The 23860-nt window shown below is 38.5% G+C and overlaps 1 protein-coding gene across 2 annotated transcripts in view; it reads left to right on the top strand.

The window, feature by feature from the left end:
* Nucleotides 1-23860, top strand: part of SH3KBP1 (SH3 domain containing kinase binding protein 1) — a 236441-nt gene that overhangs the window by 199120 nt on the left and 13461 nt on the right. The window contains exons 9-13 of one of the 2 annotated variants that reach the window (XM_059815901.1): nt 1841-1942; nt 5889-5940; nt 9749-9829; nt 12269-12431; nt 17589-17674. In XM_059815901.1, the coding sequence (XP_059671884.1) occupies nt 1841-1942; nt 5889-5940; nt 9749-9829; nt 12269-12431; nt 17589-17674 (484 nt within the window). Of the gene's footprint in view, nt 1-1840; nt 1952-5888; nt 5941-9748; nt 9830-12268; nt 12432-17588; nt 17675-23860 lie in introns of both variants that reach the window. The other variant, XM_059815892.1, reaches the window with a different exon arrangement.

Here is a 23860-nt window from a genome sequence, read left to right as displayed (position 1 = left end):
CACCGGTAAGTGCTCAAGCCACACCGCCCAAGTCACAGAAGGCAAAGGCAGGGACTGGAAGAATGAAAACCACCCACTGTAGGAGAAGATCAGGTTCGAGACCGTCTAAGGAACCTGAAGGTGCACAAGTCCATGGGACCTGATGAGATGCATCCACGGGTCCTGAGGGAACTGGCGGAAGAAGTTGCTAAGCCACTATCCATCATATTTGAGAAGGTGTGGCAATCCGGTGAAGTTCCCACTGACTGGAAAAGGGAAAACATAACCCCCATTTTTAAAAAGGGAGAAAAGAAAGACCTGGGGAACTAAAGGCCAGTCAGTCTCACCTCTGTGCCTGGCAAGATCATGGAGCAGATCCTGCTGGTAATTGTGCTAAGGCAAATGGAAAACAAGGAGGTGATTGGTGGCAGCCAGCATGGCTTTGCTAAGGGCAAATCGTGCCTGACAGATTTGGTGGCCTTCTACAATAGGCTTACAGCATTGGTGGATATGGGAAGAGCAACTGACATCATCTACCTGGACTTGTGCAAAACATTTTACACTGTCCTGCACGACATAGAACATCCAATGTGTTGAGCTCCTGAGCAGTTCCAGTGTGGCTCCGCTACTGGGACAGTTGGATATAACTAGCAGGTGCTGACGGTTTGGTCAGACCAGATCTGTAGTTGTGGAAGTAGTGATGCCACAGTGATTGCTGAAGGCTGATGTTGCCAGATGATGTGGGATCCCAGCTGTAAACCTACCCTATTTAGCCCTGGCTCTCACAGAATGGGGGAATCCCTGGTGAGTTTTTATTATGTCCAACCCATGCACTGTTTGTGGGATTTCCCTTTCCCTCATGTCTCAGATGTGTAATATTTATTGCATGGCTCTGAGCCACGTTAAGATTTAAGGCTACTGCTCAAGACGGTAGAAAGTTTGGCCAGTCTGGTGCTGAGCCAACTGCTAAAATTGGCTGAAATGGTTTTAAGACTGTGCAGATGATGGGTGACTTTCCCATAACTGCGTTTTGGAAAACAGCTGAATTGATTCAGCTACAGCTTTCACAGAAGAAGAATAATGTGGAAAACCTCAACTGGAAGTGTTCTCTTTAGCAAACACAAAAATAGGTAAACACGGAGCTTGCTATCTAGGACTTAAGGAACAATTTTAACCTTCTCTGAAATGGTTGTGGCTTCTGTTGTTATTATTATTCATTACCAAAATAACTGTACAATTTTTTTCTTCATTTAGACTCACTGATACAGTAGTTCACTTATTGCGAGCATTTAGCTGTATGTTGTTTTGCTACACACACTGCATTGTGCTGCTCAGAAATGCTGCAGAAAAAGGTGGTGCTTGATATTGATCAGGTGTATAATGCCTTCTTAATTGGACTGTGATGAAATCTAATAATCTCAGAAATAATTCTAATGTGTCAAGCTTTTCTTTCCAGTATGGGTAATAAAGGAGCTTTTTTTACCTCCTGGGATATACGATGTTTAATTAAGTTATCGTCTTTCTGGAAAATGAAGTCAGAGAGAAGTAGTATCGGACATGCTCCAAATGCTTACTGGTTTAATAGATCAAATGGTGAAACAGTGTTTTGCTTTAGACACAGACAAGCTCTTGAGCTCTTGCAGCATATTTGTTGTTCTTTCCTAGCTGCTCCATGTGATAATGGAACGTGGGGTGATTACTGAAGTTTTCACCTGTCAAATTACCCTGTTAACCTGGCACTCCAGTAAATTGTCATGTTCTAGCAAAAAGGCAGGACATTATGCAAAAGACCACTTCAGCACACAAATCTGTTCAGCGCGTAAGCACATTGTGGTTTTCATATTATTTTCCTATTTTGTAGGATTGCATTGATGTGGGTTGGTGGGAAGGAGAACTCAATGGCAGACGAGGTGTGTTTCCAGATAACTTTGTCAAGCTTCTTCCTTCTGATTTTGAAAAAGAGGTAAGCAATGTATTCTTTTATTTTTGCTTTAGAATACAGAAAGAAAGTGGAGCTGAAAGAAATGCTCTTTTGTGTGTGCATTTGACAAAGTTTACTTCTAACTTAACAACAAAAAAAGTTAAAGGAAGAGAACTGAAGAGAACGTGAGGTACTCAAAGTCATACGACGGAGTTTCTCTGAAGGGTTTGATTGGCCCATCCAGTCAGTCCACCTCCACTACGTTGCTCTGAAAGCCCTCGATCCTGCATCCTAAGTTTGAGAGAGAGAGAACTGGAGGTCCCAGGGTAATTTGCTCTGTCCAGTGATGCAGTGATGACCAGAATTGTTAACTTTTCTCGGTTGTTTTTGTGGTGGAAAATGAAAAGTTAGCGTACCACCTGCATGCTGATTGCCAGCAGTCAAGCACGCTTCCAGAATAAAAAGGGTGAAATTTTAACTGTGAGTTTTGAAAGAGAACAGAGAGCTTTTGGTATCTCAGAGCCACACTACTTTATCTCTCTCAGAATTATTGAGAAAGAAGGTTAATAATCTATGCAGAAGCTTTTTCAGCTTCTATTTATTTGAAACGGACAGCTTTGTTATTTGCCAAACAATATTTAGAAATCCTGCAGCTTCCTGGAAGAAAGTAATGGATTACTTCCCCCAAAAGTCCATTCCATTTTTAGGAGTCTTTTCAGTCACCAGTGGGATATCATGAGCTTTCAGTCAGGCTTTTGATGAGGATTTCACAGTGACAGTGTAAGCCTTCTGTGATAAAACCGAGACTTACTGACAGTCTGCTTCAATCTTTGGCAATAAAATTGGATGCCGGAGGCAAAAATTAAATAACTTGGAAAGCTTAATAAAGCAACTATTAAACAACTCACAGAAGCTAACATGATAATTATTGAAAATGAAGATAGAAGAAAAGCGAAAACTGTGGGAGATGAAAATGCCATTCTATAGCAGAGTGGATATCCTGGCTTTAGGCCTAGTAATAAAAGAAGGTGATTTTCAGAAGAGGCAGAAATCATAAACCTTAAGACATAGTGAGCCTATTATAGAAGAAAAAAAATCTTTACTCTTATCCATTTTTTGTAGTGAAATTTATTCAGTCTTTTTGAACTTATAAATTATATATCTTTAAGTGTTTTTTTCTTTAGAGTACAATTAATATAACTTGTAGAATAAAATAAATATTCAGACACTTAGAAATTGCAGCTAGGTTTGCTGTAAGTGTGGAGAATAAAATTTTATTAATTTTTAAAATGGCACAGATCTGGCCACATGAGTAAGTAACTGGTAGGACTATAGGCTGTCTCTCTTTGCTTGAAACAGTGCTAAAAGGGAAGGAAATGGATACTTTCCCAGTGGTTTTCTCAGGTATTTTCTGGTGTGATCCAGAAACCTTGGATTCCATCCCATAGTCTGAAAGTATTTGTTGCAGTAGTTCCTCTGCTTGTTGAACAAAAGTTTGGGATCTTTTCCCGTCTCCTTGTTCAGTCCCCAGTTTTCCAAAACTGATTCTTTTCCACACATGACTGTTTGTCCCAGGACTTTTCTATTCACTGCCTAGTCCCAGTCTCCACCTCTCAGGTGGTCTCAATTACAGGATTTTCTCCTGAGCTCGCTACCTGAGTCTAAGTCACCATCTGGATTTACTTTCTATCCCTACAACCCAATTTCTTTATCCAGCTTGTTTTCCTCTCCCTCCTCACTCTTTGTCCATGCTCTGCTGTTTTGTTCACTTCTTGTCTAGCCAATCCTGGTTTCCTTTCTGTTGGCTTCACTTCTAGTCTGTCTCCATCACCTTCTCAGTTATCTCATTCAGGCAGAGACCCTTGTAATTCCTCATTGCTTCTCTGTGTTTCCCTCAGCGGTCTTAAGGCTCCTTCACGCTACCTCCTTTATGATCTTTGCCTTTTTGAAACAATATATTTCCCTCATCAGCTTCCAGTTAAAGCCACTTTGTCAAATGAACCACAGGATCCTTTCTCCTTTGTGTTTATCTACATTAGTGTTTTAGTTTTAATCAGGAGTGGGATTTGTAGTGAGTCTCTCACTTGTCCATCTGCACTTACTGTGCTTTGGTTTGCCTCAAAAACAGGTCTTGGGGGACATGAACTAGACTCCTTTCAGATGAGAACTAAGCCAAAAGACATGCTAAAGGAATGCACCTCACATATTCCAGCTGCTGACCTATGGACAGTCAATGGGATCAGGCTCACACCACTCCAGAATAAAACCCCAAACGTGTATATTGTGCTGGTGAAACCTCAGCACCAACTATTTCACTCTGCAGCCATCAACCAAACCCCCAACTGCCATCACAACAAATTCATTGTCCCTGTCTTCTTTCCTTTCCACATTTTTCTGCACTTTTCTGCATTTAGACCTTGAACCATGTTGCCTAAATTCTTGCAGAAGTGTCTCTGAGAGTATAAAGAACTTACTGTTCGTGGACAATGGCCCAGACCAGACAGGCTAGAGAAGATCATTCTGAGCTCCTGATTTCTTGGCCACAGCTTTGTCAGGTTGACAGGAGGTGATCTGGTTAGAATAAGGTGGTAGGAGAAACCTGAGGCTTGCAGGCTGGCAACTTCAGAGATTTAAGCTGTTAGGCTTACTCAGTCTGTGCAAAACTGGTATTTTTTTTTTCTCCAGAGATTAATACATTTGCTGGATTTGAGAGAGATCCCCAGAAAGGGTGAGTGGCAAGGGCTCAGCCTTCACAGAAAACCTGCTCTCTGTCAACATTCAGACCAAGATGTGAGAGCTCTAGGGCAGAGACTGAACTAATTACTGCAAGTGAGCAAAACAATTGATCTTTCTTGAAAGTAGGTGAGCCATTTGGCAGATATATAGAAAATAATAGGGGGAAAAAAATCAACATGGATTTGATAGGAAATATCAACCTAAATGGTTGGTTGAAGTTTGGCAAAGCTATGCATATCTAGGAACATCATCTTACAGGTAGTTCCACAAGACAGTATACAGTGTTGCGTAACCAGCAATATAGTGATGGTGATTGTGATCAATCTGTAGCAAAAGAAATAAGGTTCTTCTCAGAAAAAAGGATGGACATACGAAGAAAACAGTTATTAATTTTTACTTAGGCTTTATTCTCAATAATTTTGGTATTTTATTTTTTTTAAAAGTGAGAGTTAAGGTATGGCATTTGACCTGGCATGGTGCTCCATTTGTTTTTGTATTCATTCCAAGATATATGTGGTGAATGCCAGTATGGTGTGTGTGCATACACGCACATCGACAGGGAAGGAAAGCCACTCGTCCCCTAGCCTGCAGGCGAGGAGAAGTGGTTCTGGCGCTGATTTGGTGGTCATGTTTCTCCGCCATACCATTACAGATCTATTAGGAAAATGGTCATAACAGAGAAAGTAAAAGTAAAAAGTACAGATTGGTTGGTATAATTTATTTAATTTCACCAAACATCTAAAACTCTGATAACTGCCTTTCACAATTGGAGCTGTAAATGTATCATAGTGAGTGAATAAAATGTAACCTTTGCAGCATTTCCTGTGTTCTGCATTTTTGCCCCATTCATGAGTCTGAAAAAACACATTCATGTTTTGCCATATCTAGCTGGTTTTTTCGAAAAGGGGTTGGAATATTTACAGGATTAAATTTTAAATAAATAGGTTTCTTCAGTAAACCAAAGGTCATGTATTTTTCTAATCTTAAGGCACATAAACTGGACTTTTTTTTTCCGCTCAGCTGAACATTTCAATTGCAGAAGGAGAAAAAATGTAATTTTATTTGTCAATGCTATTTTCTCTCTTCAAATTCATTTTAATGAATTTATTTCACAGGAAGTATGTGACAGATCTGTAGTCTCAAGTCTTGTAATTATTAATGTTAAGCAGTGTATGATTAACTCCAACCTTTATATGAATGAGATTTACAGGCATTTTGAAGCAATCTGTTTTCTTCCTTTATTAAATTTTAGAGACCGAAGAAACCACCACCTCCATCAGCTCCTGTCATCAAACAAGGATCAGGTAAAGTGCAGCTGATTTTGTACAGTACATGTTAGTGAGCACATCTCAGTCTAAATTAAGTGTATTAAAATTTATATAGAATTCATCTATATCAAAATTGATAAGCAGGAGGTGTCTAGACAACAACTAATAAATCAGAATCAAATTGCAAAAAGATGGTAACCCTGAAAGACTGTGGCGTGCTTTTTAAATGTATTGCAGGCAACCATCTGCACCATTTTAAAATAGTGTATATTGCCCCTTAAACATATTAATTTGGAGTGAGGATGATACTTCAGTTTTTAAAAGTTCTCCAGTTCCGTTCCTTGACTGACGTTGATTTTGCACCTGTCTTTGCAGTATAGATCCAATATGTTGGAGTCTAATAATACCTGCAGGAGGAAACTGCATTCACTTTACACCTACAGATCTGATTTATTCTAGAGATAAAGAGCTTTTTTGCATATCTATAAGATAGTGTCAGAGAACTTGGCTGTAATACAGTGGCCCCATCTGAGTTGTAATCTAAATCTTACAGATCTGCATGAATGATGGAGCCAGCAGTCTGTCTCTAGGTTCTATGCCATAGTTAGATTCTTGGTTTTCAGTAATTTATAGCTGTAAGTATAAACCTTAAAGGAGTTATCCTGAATCTGGTTCTGTAGGTAATGGTGTTGCAAATATATTAAGGGGCTGATTATGTTTTCCAAACAGATGAGTGCTAGCAAAGCTGGTTTTGGAATATGTTAGACTGAACTGTGTATAAATAGTGAGAGCTGAAACCACTTTTATTTGTAGTTTTAAAATGAACTTTCAATACAAATTTTCAAAAGTGCCTGCATGATTTATTTTTTCTGTGAAACTTAGAAACAGTTGAAGTATCTACACACTTGACAGTTCTGACCTCAGAAACCAAATTCCTGTTCCATTCATGTAAAATCACAAGGCATGAGATGCTCTCAGAGTTTTCATTTGTATTGCAGTTGTGGTGGAAACATAACTATGGCTGGAATTCTTTAATCCCTTAACTCCAGTTAGTGTGTTAAAATTCTGCAGCAGCACTACCACTTCCCCCACTGCTGGCGCATGTTAAGAAAACAAAACGAACACGTCCAATCTAGCCAGATTATTTTTTTTCTTGTCACTGTGGTCTGTTCCAGCTTTCAGTGCTTTAAAAGTAAATTTCTCTCTTCTACAATCTTGATCTATTAATAGAAGAACAAGTTAACCCCATGTACAGTTTACTGTGAATCAATAGGCTATAATTTAACTAGTTTGAATTTTTCAAGCAGTTTTTTGACTACAGAACCATGACTATAAATATTTGGTTTGCTTATTGACACCCATGGTTTGTTCTTCACTCTGTCTTGAGACTCTTAAAACCCAAGATTTGATTTTAAAATCACTGAGTAACAGTGTCCAGAGAGAGCAGTATAACTTTGCCATCTAGTGGTGGTTGCATACTAAAGATGTCTTAGTGACAACTGACGTTTCAGCCTGACACATGTTTTGGAAAAGCTCTATAAAATGTTATATTTCTTACAATTTAATATGTTTGTACCTGTTTGCATCCAATGCATTAGCTGCATCACCATAGCAGGATAATTTGCCCATTTTCAGAAGGAGAAATGGATGCATAGCAGATGCAGACAATTTGATTAAGGCCATCTAAGTCTGTGGCAAAGCCAAGGCTATTACTGTTCTTTGTTTTCATACTTGATCTTTGACAAGCCCTGGCTGATTATGCACAAGAGTTTCTTCTGATATGTATTTAGAAGTGAAAATCATCCTATGTTTTTTACCATCCTGACATCCTCTACTTTGTCAAATTATCACTTTACCAAGAAAACACTGTATTTTACTACATCCCCATGTCAGGCCTTACTGTTGATAGTAGGTAACAATTTCCAGTAAGGTTTCTATAGATTTAACCAGTCATAGTGTGATGAATTGGGAACTATCAGTTGCAGCCTAAATAATAAAATACTGGTATCTTCTAATGCAGAGCATAAAATCATAGCAGAGAATTAGAATTGGTCTTTGTAGCACAAGCGGTACATATGTGAAGGAGGTGTCTAGTTTGTATTATAGTATAGCTGGAAGTTTGGCTGTATTTCCAAATTCTGCACAGCAGTAGACTGCCAGGGCTGTCTGTGCTGGGCTGCTTTACAAAGTAAGGTGCAAACTGGAGAACCAAAGTTAGGAGCACGAGTCCCTTACATAGTCATTGAAAAGCAGTAGGCATTTCACTGTGTAGCTGGGATAAGCAATACAACGGCATCTAGGCTGGAGGGTGGGAATACTCTGTTGAGTCCCTCTGGGAGCTGGTGCAGAGTTCACCAGAACTTCCTTGCAGGTGACCTTCTCCTGGCAGCTAAGGCAGGATCATGGTGCCTGCCTGGGTACTGATTAATTTGGAGGTCACAACCCAAGTAGAGAGCACACCTGACCCTGGGAGCTCCTAAGTGTTGGTAGGCTCATTGTTTTAGACATGGCCTGGGAGTGTCCTTCTGTGTGTTAATGATGCCTGTTAATCTTACTGTAATTAGGTATATAATATAGACTTGTGTCTCTTTTTATCTTGAGCACACTAGTATGTGCAAGATTATCAATATTTGCGTAACTTGTGTTTAGAAGGGCTTTAAATGGTTTCTAGCAACAGTTTCTCCTCTCAGGAGTGAAGTATTTTTCGTAGAATCATGGAATCATTTAGGTTGGAAAAGACCCTTAAGATCATCAAATCCAACCATAAAATGGCAATTCAGTATTTTTATTGACATGATAAGCGATACAAGTGTTGCCTGTCCAACAGCACAGTTATATAAAGAAACAATGGTTGGTGATCACCACTGATGAGCAATTTGCACTGATGAGTACCGATTTCTAGGAACCAGCTGCAGAAGAGAGTTGCAACAGCATATTCAGAAAATGTAAATGTACTTGAGAACTGCATATAATAGCATAGATTGAAGCAAAAAATTGCCTGGCGTTCCCTGCCCTGCCTCCTCTGCTTTTCTTGGATGTCATCTACTGTAATTTTTATTGAAATACTAATAGTGTTACCTAAAGCAGTTTTCAACACTAATAAGTTGAAATGGCATTAGCACCTAGTAGTTACCCAGTGCAGCGAAGCCAATATCCAGTAAAACATTTCTTATAATACGGGGACTAGAAGATTGCATGTTGCATGTGCCAGGAAATTTTTGCAAAATCTTCCTATTGTTGGTGCCACAAGTTCCCATATTCCTTGTAGCAACAGAAGTCAGTATATCAGGGTCTCTAGCACAGAGGCAGAAGAAGGCAGAGGCTTATACCTCCAGGCCAAAAGCTGACAAATACAATAGTCATGCAGAATACTGTCAGTACTACCATTCTTATCCTTCTAATATGTGGAAGATATACTGTTCATCTAGATTAAGTATTCTTTTGGCAGAAATGCCCAATTAATTGATGTATTCCTAATGATTCTCTGCACTGTTGAATTGCTCTTCAGTTAAGTATGTCTGCAATGGTAAAGGACCTGTCCACATTTAAAAATCTGTAGTTACTGAATTACTTTTTTTCACAGGATGGTCTGAAAGTGCCTGTTCTTTTGAGATGCACGCTTTGGAAACTGTGAACTTGACTGTGAAAACATAAACATCCAATTGCTTGTTTGTCATTATGGTGTAAGCAAATACTTGGAACTAGATTTATGTTCAGTTTTAGTAAGACATTTTCAAATTGGAGAATGTGAAAAGCCTAAGAAATTGTAGAATTGAGTCTTACGTGGCCATATATGCTGGTTTGTTGGCTTGTTCAGAATTCCAAATTTTCCTTTCTTTGACAGGTACCACAGATCGAAAACATGAAATCAAAAAGGTACCTCCTGAAAGGCCAGAATGTCTTCCTAATCGAACAGAAGAAAAAGGTATGAAATGTGCTTTCCTTCCTGCTCTCTGCAAAGGGACAGGGGAGATGGAACTGATGCACATCCTCATTTTCCAGTCCCTGTTTTCATTAAGTGTATTGTTTGGATGTTTATTTCCCACTCTAATAGATCTGTAATGATATGCATTTTGGAAAGGAACTCATTGTTGCTTTTGGGCTAAATTCGGGGTCTTCAGTTATACCAATCCAGAGCTGTTAAGTACTTGCAGCCTCAACTGAAGTCAAGGGGAGATATGCTCTCGATACATAAAATGCTGTGTAAAGCTTTGTGCTCAGTAAAACCCAGGTCTTTGATCAAGTAAGATACCCCAGATTAGTGCGTACTTTTTTCTTAACGTCTATATGCCTTGGTTCTCTAGTTAAAAGCAGGGTTGGTGGTTTTCCTGCCTCACAGAGGGATTTTGTGAAGATATAGTCATTAATGCTTATGAATCACCCCATTATCCTAGTCACAAAAGTCGTAGGCAAGCCTGTGAAGAAATGAAAAAATTCTGTCTTCAAAGGCAGGTTTGAACATTGCAAGAAATGGGGCATGGTACCACACAGAGAAGTGACAAGCAAATTAAACCTTTAATGGTTTCATTGTGTTCATTGTGCGTTCTGAATAGTTTGGGGAAAATAGTTACACTGATTCTCTAATTGAAGATGGTGTCAAGTTTCATATGTTTAAGTGGACTCCTAGATTGTACAGACAACTTTGTTTATGGGATTTCTTAACTTTTAAGTATTCAAACTTGCAGTGTTTTAAAAGGCACATGTATGCACATGACTAAATGTATATAATATGCAGTTATAATTTAGTGCCGGAACATTCAGACTTTGAACCAAGATCTGTTTCTGGATATATGGCTTAGCTATCTGATAGGTGTTTTAGCACTTTCGTCTACATATGTTTACTTCTGGCTATGTGTGCTACTTCTCGTAATTATCTTAGCAATAAAACCCTTTGCTTTCCATTTTTGGATTTACAAAGCCAGCTGTCAAAATGGTGGAGGAAGTTTAAATATGTTACTGTCCCAGGGTATAAATATCTGTAACTTTTCTAAATGTCAAAAAGAGGCCGTAGGAGTCATGCTTACATTTCTGGAGTACTGGGGAGCAGCAGGAATTGTTTGGTGTGGTGTGGCAGCAGGGGTGGCACAGGAACATTCTTTACACTGTGTGTTGGTACACTTCCTACCCTGTCATACATAGTTTAGATTCTTGGACACTGACACAGTATAAATTGTCATAGGAGTGAGTGTGTAAAAAGTACACAATACACTGGAAAAGCTTCAATGTTACAGAGGACCCAATGATTGCATCAGCTGAAAGTATACTGAAAAAGGGTATATGCCTGTGAGCAACAGTCACTCACTGGACTATTCCAAATCTAACGTGGATTGTGTTTCTGGTGATTTATTCCATGATCCTCTCAGACCGAAACCTAGAACCCATTAAGCAATACCCTCTAACATTCCCAGTACCTCTTACGTGTATACAGAGGTGTAATATTCACGACATATCATAGACAGTGTTGTCAAGGGAAGTGGGGTGTTAACATAGTAGGATACAGAGAGCGAAACTTTGGTCCCTTTGAGAGTTTTGTCCTTTCTTTAAGAAGAATCAGGTTTCCTGTGGTGTGGCAAACGTGTTTACATGTTTGTTTTGTATTACGAATTTAGAGCATATTATTTACAAGAGTTATTCATGTGTATTGTACTTTACATACTCACAGGCATTGCACATTTGGCATTGGATATTAGTTTTGCGGTACTTCCTAACTATGCATAATCAGTTCTGCAAATGATCCAGTTGTTCACTGGCAAGCTGAAAAATTCAGCTGTAAGACTGTGCTTAAAAACCTAAATAAAAGGTCTGATTTTTCCAATGGGTTTACATCCTGCTAAACAGCGCTAAATTTTAATGCTTTTATTTTCATTAAACTGTAGTTCACTTGAACCACACTTTTTTTCCCCCCAGAAATGGTATTTCTCTGTTTGTTCAGGAGATGTTAAGAATATCCAGCATCATAATCTTTGTGACCTTCTAACTTAATATTGTTTCATATTAGAATTTGTGCTCATGGGAAATTGTTCCATATGGTATGTAATTTTTTGCCATTCTTATTTTTTACACTCAGAAATCAGTAAGTTACTAAAATAAAAAATAGCATTCCCATTCAGACACTGCACACACATTTTGGCCATGAGGAATTACTGGCAGAACAATCAGGCAGGGCAAACAACTGATCTGTGGTAAACACATTATTTCAAATAAAGAATGATTTAGGACAGAAGTGAAAAGGAGGTAAGCTTTTTCTTTGTATACAGTGTACCTACAGTTGAAGATTTCTTGTTTAATTGTAGACTTGTGAGTGCAAATGAATTCCACTTCATAATATCTGTGTTCTTTTTTTCTGGAATTAATTGATTTAAAGAAAGATCAGAGAGAGAGCAAAAACAGTTAGACTTGCAGAAGCCTTCAGTTCCTGCTATACCTCCGAAGAAACCTCGGCCACCCAAAGCAAACTCTGTGAATAGACCTGGTACCTTGCCCCCGAGACGACCAGAAAGACCAGTTGTGCCTGTGACTCATACAAGGTATTGTTTTTCCTCTGTCCAGTGCTTTTGGGATTAGTGGAAAAAACACACATTTGAAGAATTTAGATTTTACAGTTAATGTCACAATTTATTTCCCGGTAAACTGTATTTAAAGAACAAACCAAAAAAATAAAGAAAAAAAGAAAAACCTAGTCATCTGGCTGGATCATAACTATCTTCTCAAGGACAACAGTCTTAGACTGTTCATTACTAGTTCATTTCCACTGATGAACACACTGTTACTGCAACATCATAGTTTCCACTGCAGAGTATTTGGCAAATAGCTGCATCAGTATGTTGTGCTGATACTGACTTTCTTAGTTCACCTCAAATTATTCCAGCTTAGCCAGGGCACTAAGCCAGTGCAAAAGCTTGGATTGTACTGAGGAACAGCATTAGACAATGCACATTTCAAGTACTGTCAGCTTGGTTTCAGTCTGCTTTCTTTGATCATTTTAGATCAATTTTTAGCAAAATACATGTGTCTTCATAGAATGTTCTTTAAGCTGATGCCACTGCAGAGTACTGCTGTCAAGTATTTATGCTATAATGTTGGTTGTTATTTTATAGTTACATGATGCTCGTTATCAGAGGTGGTTATACAGCCTTTCAGGAGCACTGAGAAATTGGACTTGCCAACACAACTCCATTTAATCTCTGCTAGAGCTTGGAAAAGCAGAGGTTGCAGAAATTAAAGGCCTCGCCTGTAATCCTTATCAAGTCTAGATGGCTACATTTGTCATCAGCATCTGGGTTGTGCACTGTAGACTTCCTTTATGCATAGTGGATAGAAATAGGTTAAAACCAGAAAAAAGCAGTTGCCTAAAGTGGGCAAGCTGCACATCTTGCAGAAATACTAGAATATAGGCATGGAAATAATTTTACTATTGTATTGTTAGAAAAATTAGCTACCATTGAACTACTGGAGTTCAAATATGCTAATAGTGAATTAAATACCAGAGTGGAGTATAGGGTAGAGTGGAATAAAATGGAAATCCCAGGCATTGATTCCCCTCATTCCTCCACATATCATTCATTAAACAAATGCTCTCAGTGTGAAATCTGAGGCACATAAAATAAGAAAATGGTGACTGCCTTGTGCTGCCAGTTTCATCTTACTGAAGTGCATTGGCTGTGTATCTCTGAGAACTTACCCTTCTGTCCAGGTGCTACTGCCACAGCTTCTTTTGGACTCCTTGGCTTTGAACATGCTTGCCCAGTTGTTCCAAAATATAGTCCACACCTGCTGGTCACTTGGGCATGCTTGGAAAAGCAAGTATTCGCTATGACCTTTAGGTTTAGCTAAGTGATGTCTTCTTGGCAAGACCAATAAATACCCTAGTGTTCAGTTCACTGGCTAGGCATTCAGCAGGGTAGCTATTCTTTTTTTCTATCCTTTGCCTGGAATATTTTAACCATATTATAAATATTTTAAACATTTAGAGTTGTGGAGGGGTGTTTTATTGCTCTTCTGTTTTCCTTTTTTCTAAGTACAAAACTGTGTGAAGAAACCATGCATTTTTAAAGATATTTCAGTTTTTATGTTAACAAAGTAAAAAAGCAGATCTAAACAGTAACCCTGTTGTGTTCTTAATTGTCCAGACTTTGCATCTAGCACAGAAAAAAATGCTTCGTTCTTTTTATCTAATACCATTATATTTGAAAGAATTCTACTTGTAACAGTAGTTAGATTAAAATTTAGAAGGGAAGGTGATTTTTAAGGTGATGATGATGCATGTTGATGATCAGTGCTAGCAGTTTCCCTATGAATTTCTTTATCAGCTAATTCAAATTAATGGATTTATCTCATATAGCCGTTCTGCCTGGTAAGCTCTAACTTGTAAGGGTGTCTTATAGGAAGAGGGCAGAAAGTTCGCATAATGAAATAATCAATGGAATAGACTTTGAATTACTTGAATAATTAAGAAATGTGAAACTTCAAATTGAAGCGGTCACTTCAATAAAGGCGTTTTGTTTTTAAATCAGTTCAGTTTAATAAGGTAGTAAATATTTTTAAGATCTGCTGGTATCAATTTCCAGAATCTGAAAAACCTAAGGCAGTTTGAATAAAAATAGAACCAGCAGAATTTTTGCTAACCTGTTGTGGTTTAGCCCTGGTGGGCCGCTCAGCCCCACCCGGCCGCTTGCTTACTCCCCCACAGTGGGATGGGGGTGAGAATCGGAAGGTCAAAAGTGAGAAAACTCGTGGATTGAGATAAAGACAGTTAAACAGATAAAGCAAATGCTGCACGTGCAAGCAAAGCAAAATAAGGAATTCATTCACTACTTCCCATTGGCAAGCAGATGTTTAGCCATCTCCAGGAAAGCAGGGCATCATTACATGTAGTGGTGACTTGGGAAGACAAATGCCATCACTCCGAATATCCCCTTCTTCCTCCTTCTTCCCCCAGATTTTATTGCTGAGCATGATGTCATATGGTGTAGAAAATCCCTTTGGTCAGTTGGGGTCAGCTGTCCCAGCTGTGTGCCCTCCCAGCTTCTTGTGCACCCCCAACCTACTCACTGGTGGGGCAGGGCGAGAAACAGAGAATGCCTTGACACTGTGTAAGCACTGCTCAGCTAAAACATCTGTCTGTTATCAACACTGGTTTGGTCACAAATCCAAACATAGCACTATGCAGGCTGCTATAAAGAAAATTAACTCTATCCCAACTAAAACCAGGACATGATCCTAGGGGGGAAAATTGCTGTAGTTATAAAGTGAGTCCCATGAGATTGAGCAGAACGTGTTTTTTTCCTCTTCTGAGTAAGTGGCTTGACTCTTATGCATCTCACTGACTTTTTGTGGTGATGATTGTTTTTCCATTTAAATATAATCCTCCTTCCCTGGAGGCAGGTTAGGGCTTCCAGGGCAATAGGAGAGACAAAAACCATGTGGGACAGAGAATAGCTGTCAATTTGCTCCAAAAGCTTCACAGCTTATTTAGACATACCTGTGATTATACGATTTACTGATGAGTCAATTCTCTGGAGGAGACAAGCCATAAAGACCTACAGAAAGTGTATTTTTACAATCAGTCTAAACCAATCTGCATCCATGCTGCTGCTAACAGGGGCAGGTTCGCTCTCCTGGCAGCCCATTCCAGCAGCCTCCCTTATGTTAGCACCAGCATTTGTGCAGCCATTCAGCCATATGGGTCAGGGAGTTGCTCCAGATGGCAATTAATCAGTTTGTAGTGGGATTTCTATTAGTGTGGGGTTTCTTTCAGGCTGATCATCTGTCTGATCAAGCTGACAGCCTGTCTGCATGGGCACGAGCAGAGGGAGGGAGACACTGTGACCAAGAAGGGATGGCTCCACGCCTTTCACACAGTATGGATGTAGATTGGCATAATAAGCCTGTTGATTCTTTTGACAACAGAGTTGGGGGTTTTTGTGGGATTGTTTTCATATATCTTGGTATCTTTTGTAGTCAAATGGTAAATGTTGTCACTTTCAGCCGTAAATCACACCATCCTAAGAATCTTCTCCAAAACCATACTCACACATTTCCTAGAGCGCTTCTAACTCATATGGTGCTCTCAGTTTGCTGGGAAATATATGTGTGCAAAACAGAGTACGCAGTCAGATGCTCATTGCCTTGTCAGCCAAGAAACTGTGTTGCTTCCTATAGATTTACAAATATATACACAAATTTTTAAATAAAAGTTCAAGACCAAAAGATAAGAAAGCTAATTGATCAGGTAGATCACTTGGAGGATACCCTTATTTATCATCTCGCCAATTAATACTTTTTTCTAGGAATGTGTTAAATTTATTCTGTTTCCTTCCTGGTGCAGACTGCCTGCCATGTTGATATCTGTGTAGGACTGGTTTGTTTTTCAGGTCATAAACTGGTTGTCTGTCTTTTTTAGTTCATAGAATACTTGTCACCCTGCCACAGTGTTTAACTGTATATATGTTCACTTCATCTGTGACTTCCTCCAGTGTTTTACACAAATTTTCAGACCCTTTATCTATCACAGCCTTCCTGAAGTCTGAAATAGGGTTTCCAGCTAGTTTGTGTTTTGCTTATAAACTGCTGCCATGAGTTGAGGTTCAGGCCATCTGTCATCAGCTCATGGCATCAAAAGCAGAGACAAATGAAAAAATCTACGAGAATCAGGAGCTTGCTATGTATTTTACTGTCAATGGCTAATTATGGCTGTTCATAGAAATACACATCTGCCTGGGTTGTTTCAGGAGCAGTTCTGTATTTTTACCCATAATTTGGGTACCTTACGTACGTCGTAATTGTTACAGCGCTACACTGGGAATAGTCATTGTGGAAAAATGATGATATTTGTTAGGTGACCTGATAATCATGGTAGGTACAATTTGTTGCATTAGTTGAACAGTTGTTATCACAGTAAATGTCACAGGGATTTGTCTGTGTGACCTGTGCAATGCCGAGTTACTTGCCTACCTCTGTCCCTTTTTTAATTAATTGTTTCAATAGTCAGATTGTTTTAGTAAACTTAAGTAGTTGTGGGATAGAAAGTTCTACGAAGAAATAATAATCATGTTGCTCGTGTTTGATCTCCTGTTTGATTTAAAAATAGTTCTTCAGTATAAAGTATCACAACTCTTGACAATGCCTATTCCAAAGACGTTTCAGACAGACTAGGTGATCTTGGTTCTTTGGACCTGCAGAAACAATATTCAGATTCTAATCTCATAAGCAAAGTGCAAAAACGTGGTGGAGGAGCTGCATTTATGAGTAAATACTAGGAACTGCTGAAATGCATGATGCTAGCTTGAGCTTCTCTCCTTTTCTGCAGTATTCTAGACAGACCATCACTATAGTTTATACAAGCCAATTAATTAGAAAAAATTACAAAAAGATGTTGAAGAATGTCCCTTTGCCCTTAGGTTTCCTTCATGTTGAGATGCTGTGAACATCTGAAGAATTATTCAGGACACTACGGTGTCTAAAATAGGCTTTTTTGACAGGTGTTAAGGAGAAATGAGATAAGGTTAATCCATGCAGCATGTCTACTTACTGGAGATTGCTCTCTCTGACACGTTGCTATTACTCTGGTGCTACAAAGGAAGAATATTTCGCTCTGTCATTATTAATTGCAAGGTAGCTATCAATTCACTGTTACCCACACAAAAACTCCAATAAAATACCTCCTCTTCTTGATCCAAATGCAGGAGTGATAGTCCAAAAGTGGAATTAGTGGGCAGTACAGTATCCGGCACTGTAGAGAAAGACTCCTCTGAAAGAAGCAATGACATCGGTAAGTTATAGTGCTTTTTATAGTTTGCCTAAGAAATTCATGGTTTAAATTTCTGCTTTTTAGTGACTTTTTTATGATCCAAAAGGCAGACTGAGGATTTGGCAATGAATGTGAGTGCATTTATATCAAATTCTAACTGCAGGATTAAAGGATCATTTCTGCTTTACTTAAAGAACTTTTGTTGGGGTTTTCTGTTTTAAAAAAAATCAAAAAAGGAAATATGGAAAGGTAAGCTATTTTGAATAGGAGGGCTTTTGTTATTTCTGTTTAAAAGCCTGAAACAAGTGAGAAGGCCAACGATAATGTCATACTTGTTTAACAGATGTAATATTAGTGCTGCCATATTTTTAATGCTGCAAAAGGTTGTGAGTTTGGTGCAGTTAGTAATCTTTACACTTTCCAATACAAAGGAATAGAGACCAAATTGAGGCCAATTTGAATAAATTTTCCTGAAAACACTGATTAAAAGAAGTCTAAATTTCTCTTATTTGTGTTTTTGCAAGACGAACAGTTTAATTGGGGAAATCACTTGGAAAGGAATAATGATTTTTCTCTTTTCTCTCACCCTCCTTCATTCTCAAGTTTTGCAGTGCAGGAGAGATGTTTGCTGGGGTGGGTGCTGCAGTAAGTGGCACTTGGAAAGCAAGGTGCTCTGACTCTTGTCCCAGGGCTGTAAGCAAAAGCCGCGACAGCCATCTTCTACCTCTACTTAGAAATACGCTGGTGACAGCTGCTGCCGTCGGTCTCCTCTGCAGTCGCAGCTGTGCTGTGAAAGACCTGTTTTTGTAAAAGGCAGAACCAGGGTACCCTGAACGTGTAAGCGTTACTACCTTTTGCTGACAGCATTAAATGTTACTTCGGTGCGGTGTTTCTACCCAGACTGCTTTATTAGTAAAACGTTTCTGTAAAATAGTATACTTTGAACAGCCAAACCTGCCTCTTCTGCAGACTTGAAAGCCGAGCTTTAAGTTATAGATGGATTTTAATTGCAATGTAACAATAAAACGCTAAATTGATTTCACATAGGTTTATGAGCTTTTCAGCATCCATATGTCTGCTTTGGTTTAACCTTCTTCTGTTGCTATAGTTTATGATAGTATCATTCTTCTGGAGAAGCAAGTAGTATGTTTTTTCCAGATTTTCATTAGGGATAAACATGGAAAGTTAGAAGCTTGTGATAAATTGCATGAACATTTTTATTATAGAGATTAATATAAAGGAATGGTATGGAAATGCAGTCAAATTCTACCATTTAGTGTTTGTTACTCATGTTTACAAATTTGCTTCAAAGCATCTAAGATTTTGCTTACTTGAAAGAGAAAGCTATGACTGCAAATAGCATATAGTGGTCTCATGAAAGTAAACTTTTTTAATTCTTGTGCTCATTTCCTTGGAATCACTGTAAGGATAAAAGCCTAGAGTGTTTTGTATTTTTCTGGGTTTTTTTAAACAACCTAAAAAAGGCTAGGTAGGAAATTTGATTTATAATAATTTTTGTTCATTTCCAGAACTTAGGTGGGGATTTTTTTTGTTTTTTTCTTTTTAATGGAGAATAGGAGCCAAGAGTCCATAAACCAAGCCACATACACAACACATTGCAAAGGGTTTAGCTGATGACCTCCTGTTACCACTAACAAGGGGAACCTATTGACCCCAAGGATAAAATAGTGTGAATACTTAGATAAGTATAACTTGATAGGGTCAAACCAGAATGGCATTTACAAGGGCAAATTGTGTCATTCTAGCCTGTTAGACAACTCGTTAAAAGAAAAAAGAAATAAATGATGATTTTTGAATGAAAGTGGACCCAAAGTTCATAACTGATACGAATTTTCAGGATGCTTTTGACGGCTCGTGTAAAATATTGTTAAAGAATTGAACAGCCTTTTAAGAGAGGGTAGAGTAATAAATTATAACTTAATAAGCCAAAACAATTCACAGTGGATTAATGCCTTTTACTATGAGGAGTGGTTTGGAGTTCAGGACAGTTTATGGGGCAGTGTAATTGGAAAGATTTATGTGTTAGATTTTTTAATTATTTACAAAGAGATCAATGGGTTGGAGAAATCTTTTGGCTAAATGAGTTATTAGTAAAAACTATGAATGAGCGAGTGGAGTTGTCCCAGTGTATTCCAAAACACTGATGGATTGGGCAGTGTGAGTCCAGATAATACTTAACTGTGGTATATGTTACTGGTGTTGCCCCAGTCTCATGTACTTTGTGGGGAGGACAGCCTCAGCTTCTCTGAGGTTCATCCTTCCAGTCAAAATGCATCTGATTAAATCTAGTCATCTGATGTCTTTTCAGTAATCCAAATTTACACCACGAATTAGAGTGGATGTATGTGACAGACAAGGTGGGGTTTAGCAGTAGCTTTTGAAGAAAAAGAAAGTTAAATGGCCTTTTCAGCAGCTTGGGTGTATGACCATTCTGGTCACTGGGCTCCTCTTGATTTCTTCTTTAGCCCCAACACCATTCCCAGGCACTTAGAGGTCTCAGGGGGGACAGGGGAAAAAGCAGCAGTCAGTTGCAAGTTGCCTCACCCTTCTTCATGCTTATGCTAAGTATTGATGGTGAATCATGGACTAAAAATTAATACTACATCACTCTCCTGGCTTTTTTGCACTAGTGATGTTAAGCTGGATAATGGCTGTCGCTTTCTCAGTCCTATAGCCAGTCTAAAGCTCTTGTTCTTTCATTGAAAGCAGAGAGATGTACAAAAGCACTGGAGAGACAGTTTTGGTTATAAAAGCAAACCATACTAAAACTGGATTGAGAGCAGTTTTCCATTCTGTGAAACCTTTTTAAGGATTTCCAAGTTGCTTCCTTTTCTTTACCGTGATGAGATGAAAACCTTTACTACGAGGGAAGAGAAGGTACAGGGTCCTTCCATATGCCATCTCCCAAAAACCAAACAAGTGATCAGCAACAACAAAATCCGTAATTCCATCAACAATTGAGAAGCAATATGCAGAGGGGAATTGGGGAATCCAGGTTCAAAACTTGTATTCGGTCTAGGTCCCCTATTCTAGATCAGTGTGTTAAACATCGCTTGTTTTGGAAATGGCATTTTTCTACTTATTTTCTAAGTAATGTTCCACCAGTGAATCAGTGTTGTCTAACCAGAAAACCCCACATCTTTAAAAACACCTTTAAAAACATTCTCACCCAACTTTACCAATCAGGAAAGTCACAAATGCTTGAGCAAGGCTGAGGTGATGTGTAATACTGTGCATAACATTCTGTCAGTTGCATATATAAAAATTATTTTTATGTAGATGTTAGCGCATGGCTTGATTTCACTAGCATGCTCTGCAGAGTTGTGACTTGACATTTAAATTTCTTGATGATAATACAGCACTGATTACAATTTTGCAAACTGTACTGACAAGAGCAAGTCCTGTTCAGCAACATCACTGCTGATTGTAGATATAATGGCAGGTATTACCACTGTTGTTCATGCCTTTGCTTCTTTCCACAATCCTTACAAAAAACCATTGGAAAACTAGCCTTCAGAATACGTTATTTAAGAGGAACCGTTCCCCATTCCTCCTCACTTCTTCTTTTGTTTTCTTTTTCCCTGTTTTCAGTGATGCCTTTACTTTCCTTTCCACACATCTTTCATCCAGCTTTCCCTATTTACATCTCTTTGCCATGGGTAACTCTTCTTCATTTCATGAGGGTAAGGCTTTTTTTTTCCATTTCTTTTTTGTCCTTTCTTTGCTTTAGTTGACAATGCATAACAAACAAATACAAAAAGAAGTATTTTGTAGAACACCTAATGTGTACATGGCTATTAAATATTTTTTTTTAATTAAAAGTTGAAAGTGAGTGTACTGTGACAGAAAATTACAGACAGATGGTGTCATCGCAAAGTTTAATGCATATATTTCATTGTGATGTCCTTAAATGTTACAAAACAAAAATATTTAGCAACGTGCTAGGATGGTTTTCTAGTCTGAAAGAGGAAAAAAAACCCAAGAAAACAAAACAGAAATTTGAAGTGCGCTCATTGGCTCTCAGTGGAACGTGCATGGTCATGTCACCCAAGACTTTGTCTCCAGTATTGCTGTGGTTAAGTCACAGTAGTTACATCTGTTGTAAAGTCTCATGTACCAACAACTGTTCCTGGACTGACAGTGGCTTTCAGAGCTTAGCTTAAAATGCTTCCAAAGCAACGTAAGCTACACTGAAAGTAAGCCCAGTTCTACCAACAGAAGAGTAGTCCTTATGTAGAATTACATTGATTTCAACAGCTTAAATTCATGCCTTATTGCATAACTTGACTTTTTTTTAGGTTACGTGTTTCTTTTTCATTTCACAAAGAACTGTTATATCTGAGGGCCAGTGCAATGACAGAAACATCTAGCGCATATAGCTTACTGGATCAAAAACTAATGCTTCCAGAAAATTACTGAATTGTTCCAATTAATTATTGGTATTGAGTTATTTCTGCAAGTCAGGATTAATACTAAGTCTTTTAACTATATATATACATACACTTTAGAATCCTGCAATCCTGAAACAAGCCTTGTCTATCCAAAATAGGCTTGCTTTGAAATCATCTAACACTTAAAATCATATTAATTTAAGCTAAGTGATTTAAAGAATAAGCCACGAAGAAATAAAAATAATATATCTGCTGTGGAAATGCTCAGTTAATTGACACAAGAAGCAGTTTCTGTGCTTTGCAAAAAGACTGAGCGGCACAGGCGCCTCCCACACAGAGCCAAGCGGACACATCTTTCCAATATTTTTCCTGGCTCTTTACACATTCTGCATAGCATTTATGAAAGCAGTTAATAATCTTCGTCAGTGCTAATGTAAAGCACATATGCCTTCATTGATTCCTGCTGAAACGTATAGTGTTGGTATGAATGTTCTTACGAGATTCCCTGAAATCTGGTTAATGTGAGACCATTTTTCAGTGTTTCCTCAGACTTCGATCTTCAGAGCATTTGCCGGTCGGTCATGGAGTACTGGCCAAACCCACATTATTAACAGTACTCTTTTTCTGTCCCTTCCCCCAAGCCTGGTGCTAACTTGCCTGGTGGTTAAAAATACCCTACTTGAAAATATCTAATAAACAAATAAACAAAAAAATCTTCAGTATATCATGTTGCCTTGAGTTGTATTTGCAGTTGTTCTAGAGCTGTTACGTGCTCATATTTGTTAGGAGAGTTGATTGCTGTGCCTCTGACTGGAAGAAAAAGTGATCTAATAAGATTTGGCCCACACTAGGGAAAAAGGCAGAGTATCTTTCCAGTAAAAGGTTGTAGAATGGAGTGGCTTTGTCTTTAAATCACAGGCTGTTATACTGTGAGACATTATAATTATTTTGCCTGAAGACACAGAGTAAAAGTTGGAAAAAAGAAAATACTGGTAAATATAAGGATTGGAGGACAAAATGTGACTCATATAATGAAGACTGAAATCTGCCTAAACCAGTTATTTCTTTTTATGTTGCTGTTCGTGCTCATTTTAATAGAGCAACGCAAAGGAGCAGAATTATCCAGCTGGGTTAAGTTGTAATATTTATCTCAGTGTATCAAAATCACCCATAAACATAGTTGTGAATTGTAAATATTGTAATCTGGGATATTTTAATCATCCATTACATAAATTAATTGGGTCTCTTGCCTCAAAGGGTCCAGAAAAAGGCAGTAAACCAGAAATTTAAATCGTTCTCCATGTGTGTTGAGGTGCCTGAAAACAGCATATCTGTTTCTTCTAGCTCAGTTTTCTTGACCTTTCAGTTCTTTCTTGGCATCTTCTGAATCGTTAAAAATAAAATCCTTATGAGGGCACTGGCAAGTGGTTAGCAAAGCTCATTATGGCAGCTTTCTGCATTTAGCTATTAAAGCAATAAAAGTCAGGATTGAAATGGGAGAAGATAATTGTATACTTTAGGAAAGGTAGCTGTCCAGTGATTGTCCTGGGAAGCCAGGTGAGCTAAGCTGTTTCCCTCCAAAGCAAAGAACCAGGCGGGCATGCCTCCCTGCACATCACTGTTACGCTCCTGAACACAGTAACCCTGCAGCCGGGGAGCCCTCCTGCTAAAAGTGCATTACCCAAATCTTAAAAAAAAGTCTGCAGTTCATTATGGGTGAGATTTTGCTGCCCTGCCCCTGGCTAGGAGCATGGCTGTATTCTTTGAAGGGTACAATGCTGTTCAGCATGGAGGG

The sequence above is a fragment of the Gavia stellata genome, chromosome 1 (assembly GCF_030936135.1).
Source record: "Gavia stellata isolate bGavSte3 chromosome 1, bGavSte3.hap2, whole genome shotgun sequence".
Taxonomy (NCBI): domain Eukaryota; kingdom Metazoa; phylum Chordata; class Aves; order Gaviiformes; family Gaviidae; genus Gavia; species Gavia stellata.
Note: the sequence above shows the minus strand (reverse complement) of the source record. Positions and strands in the feature narration are given on the sequence as shown.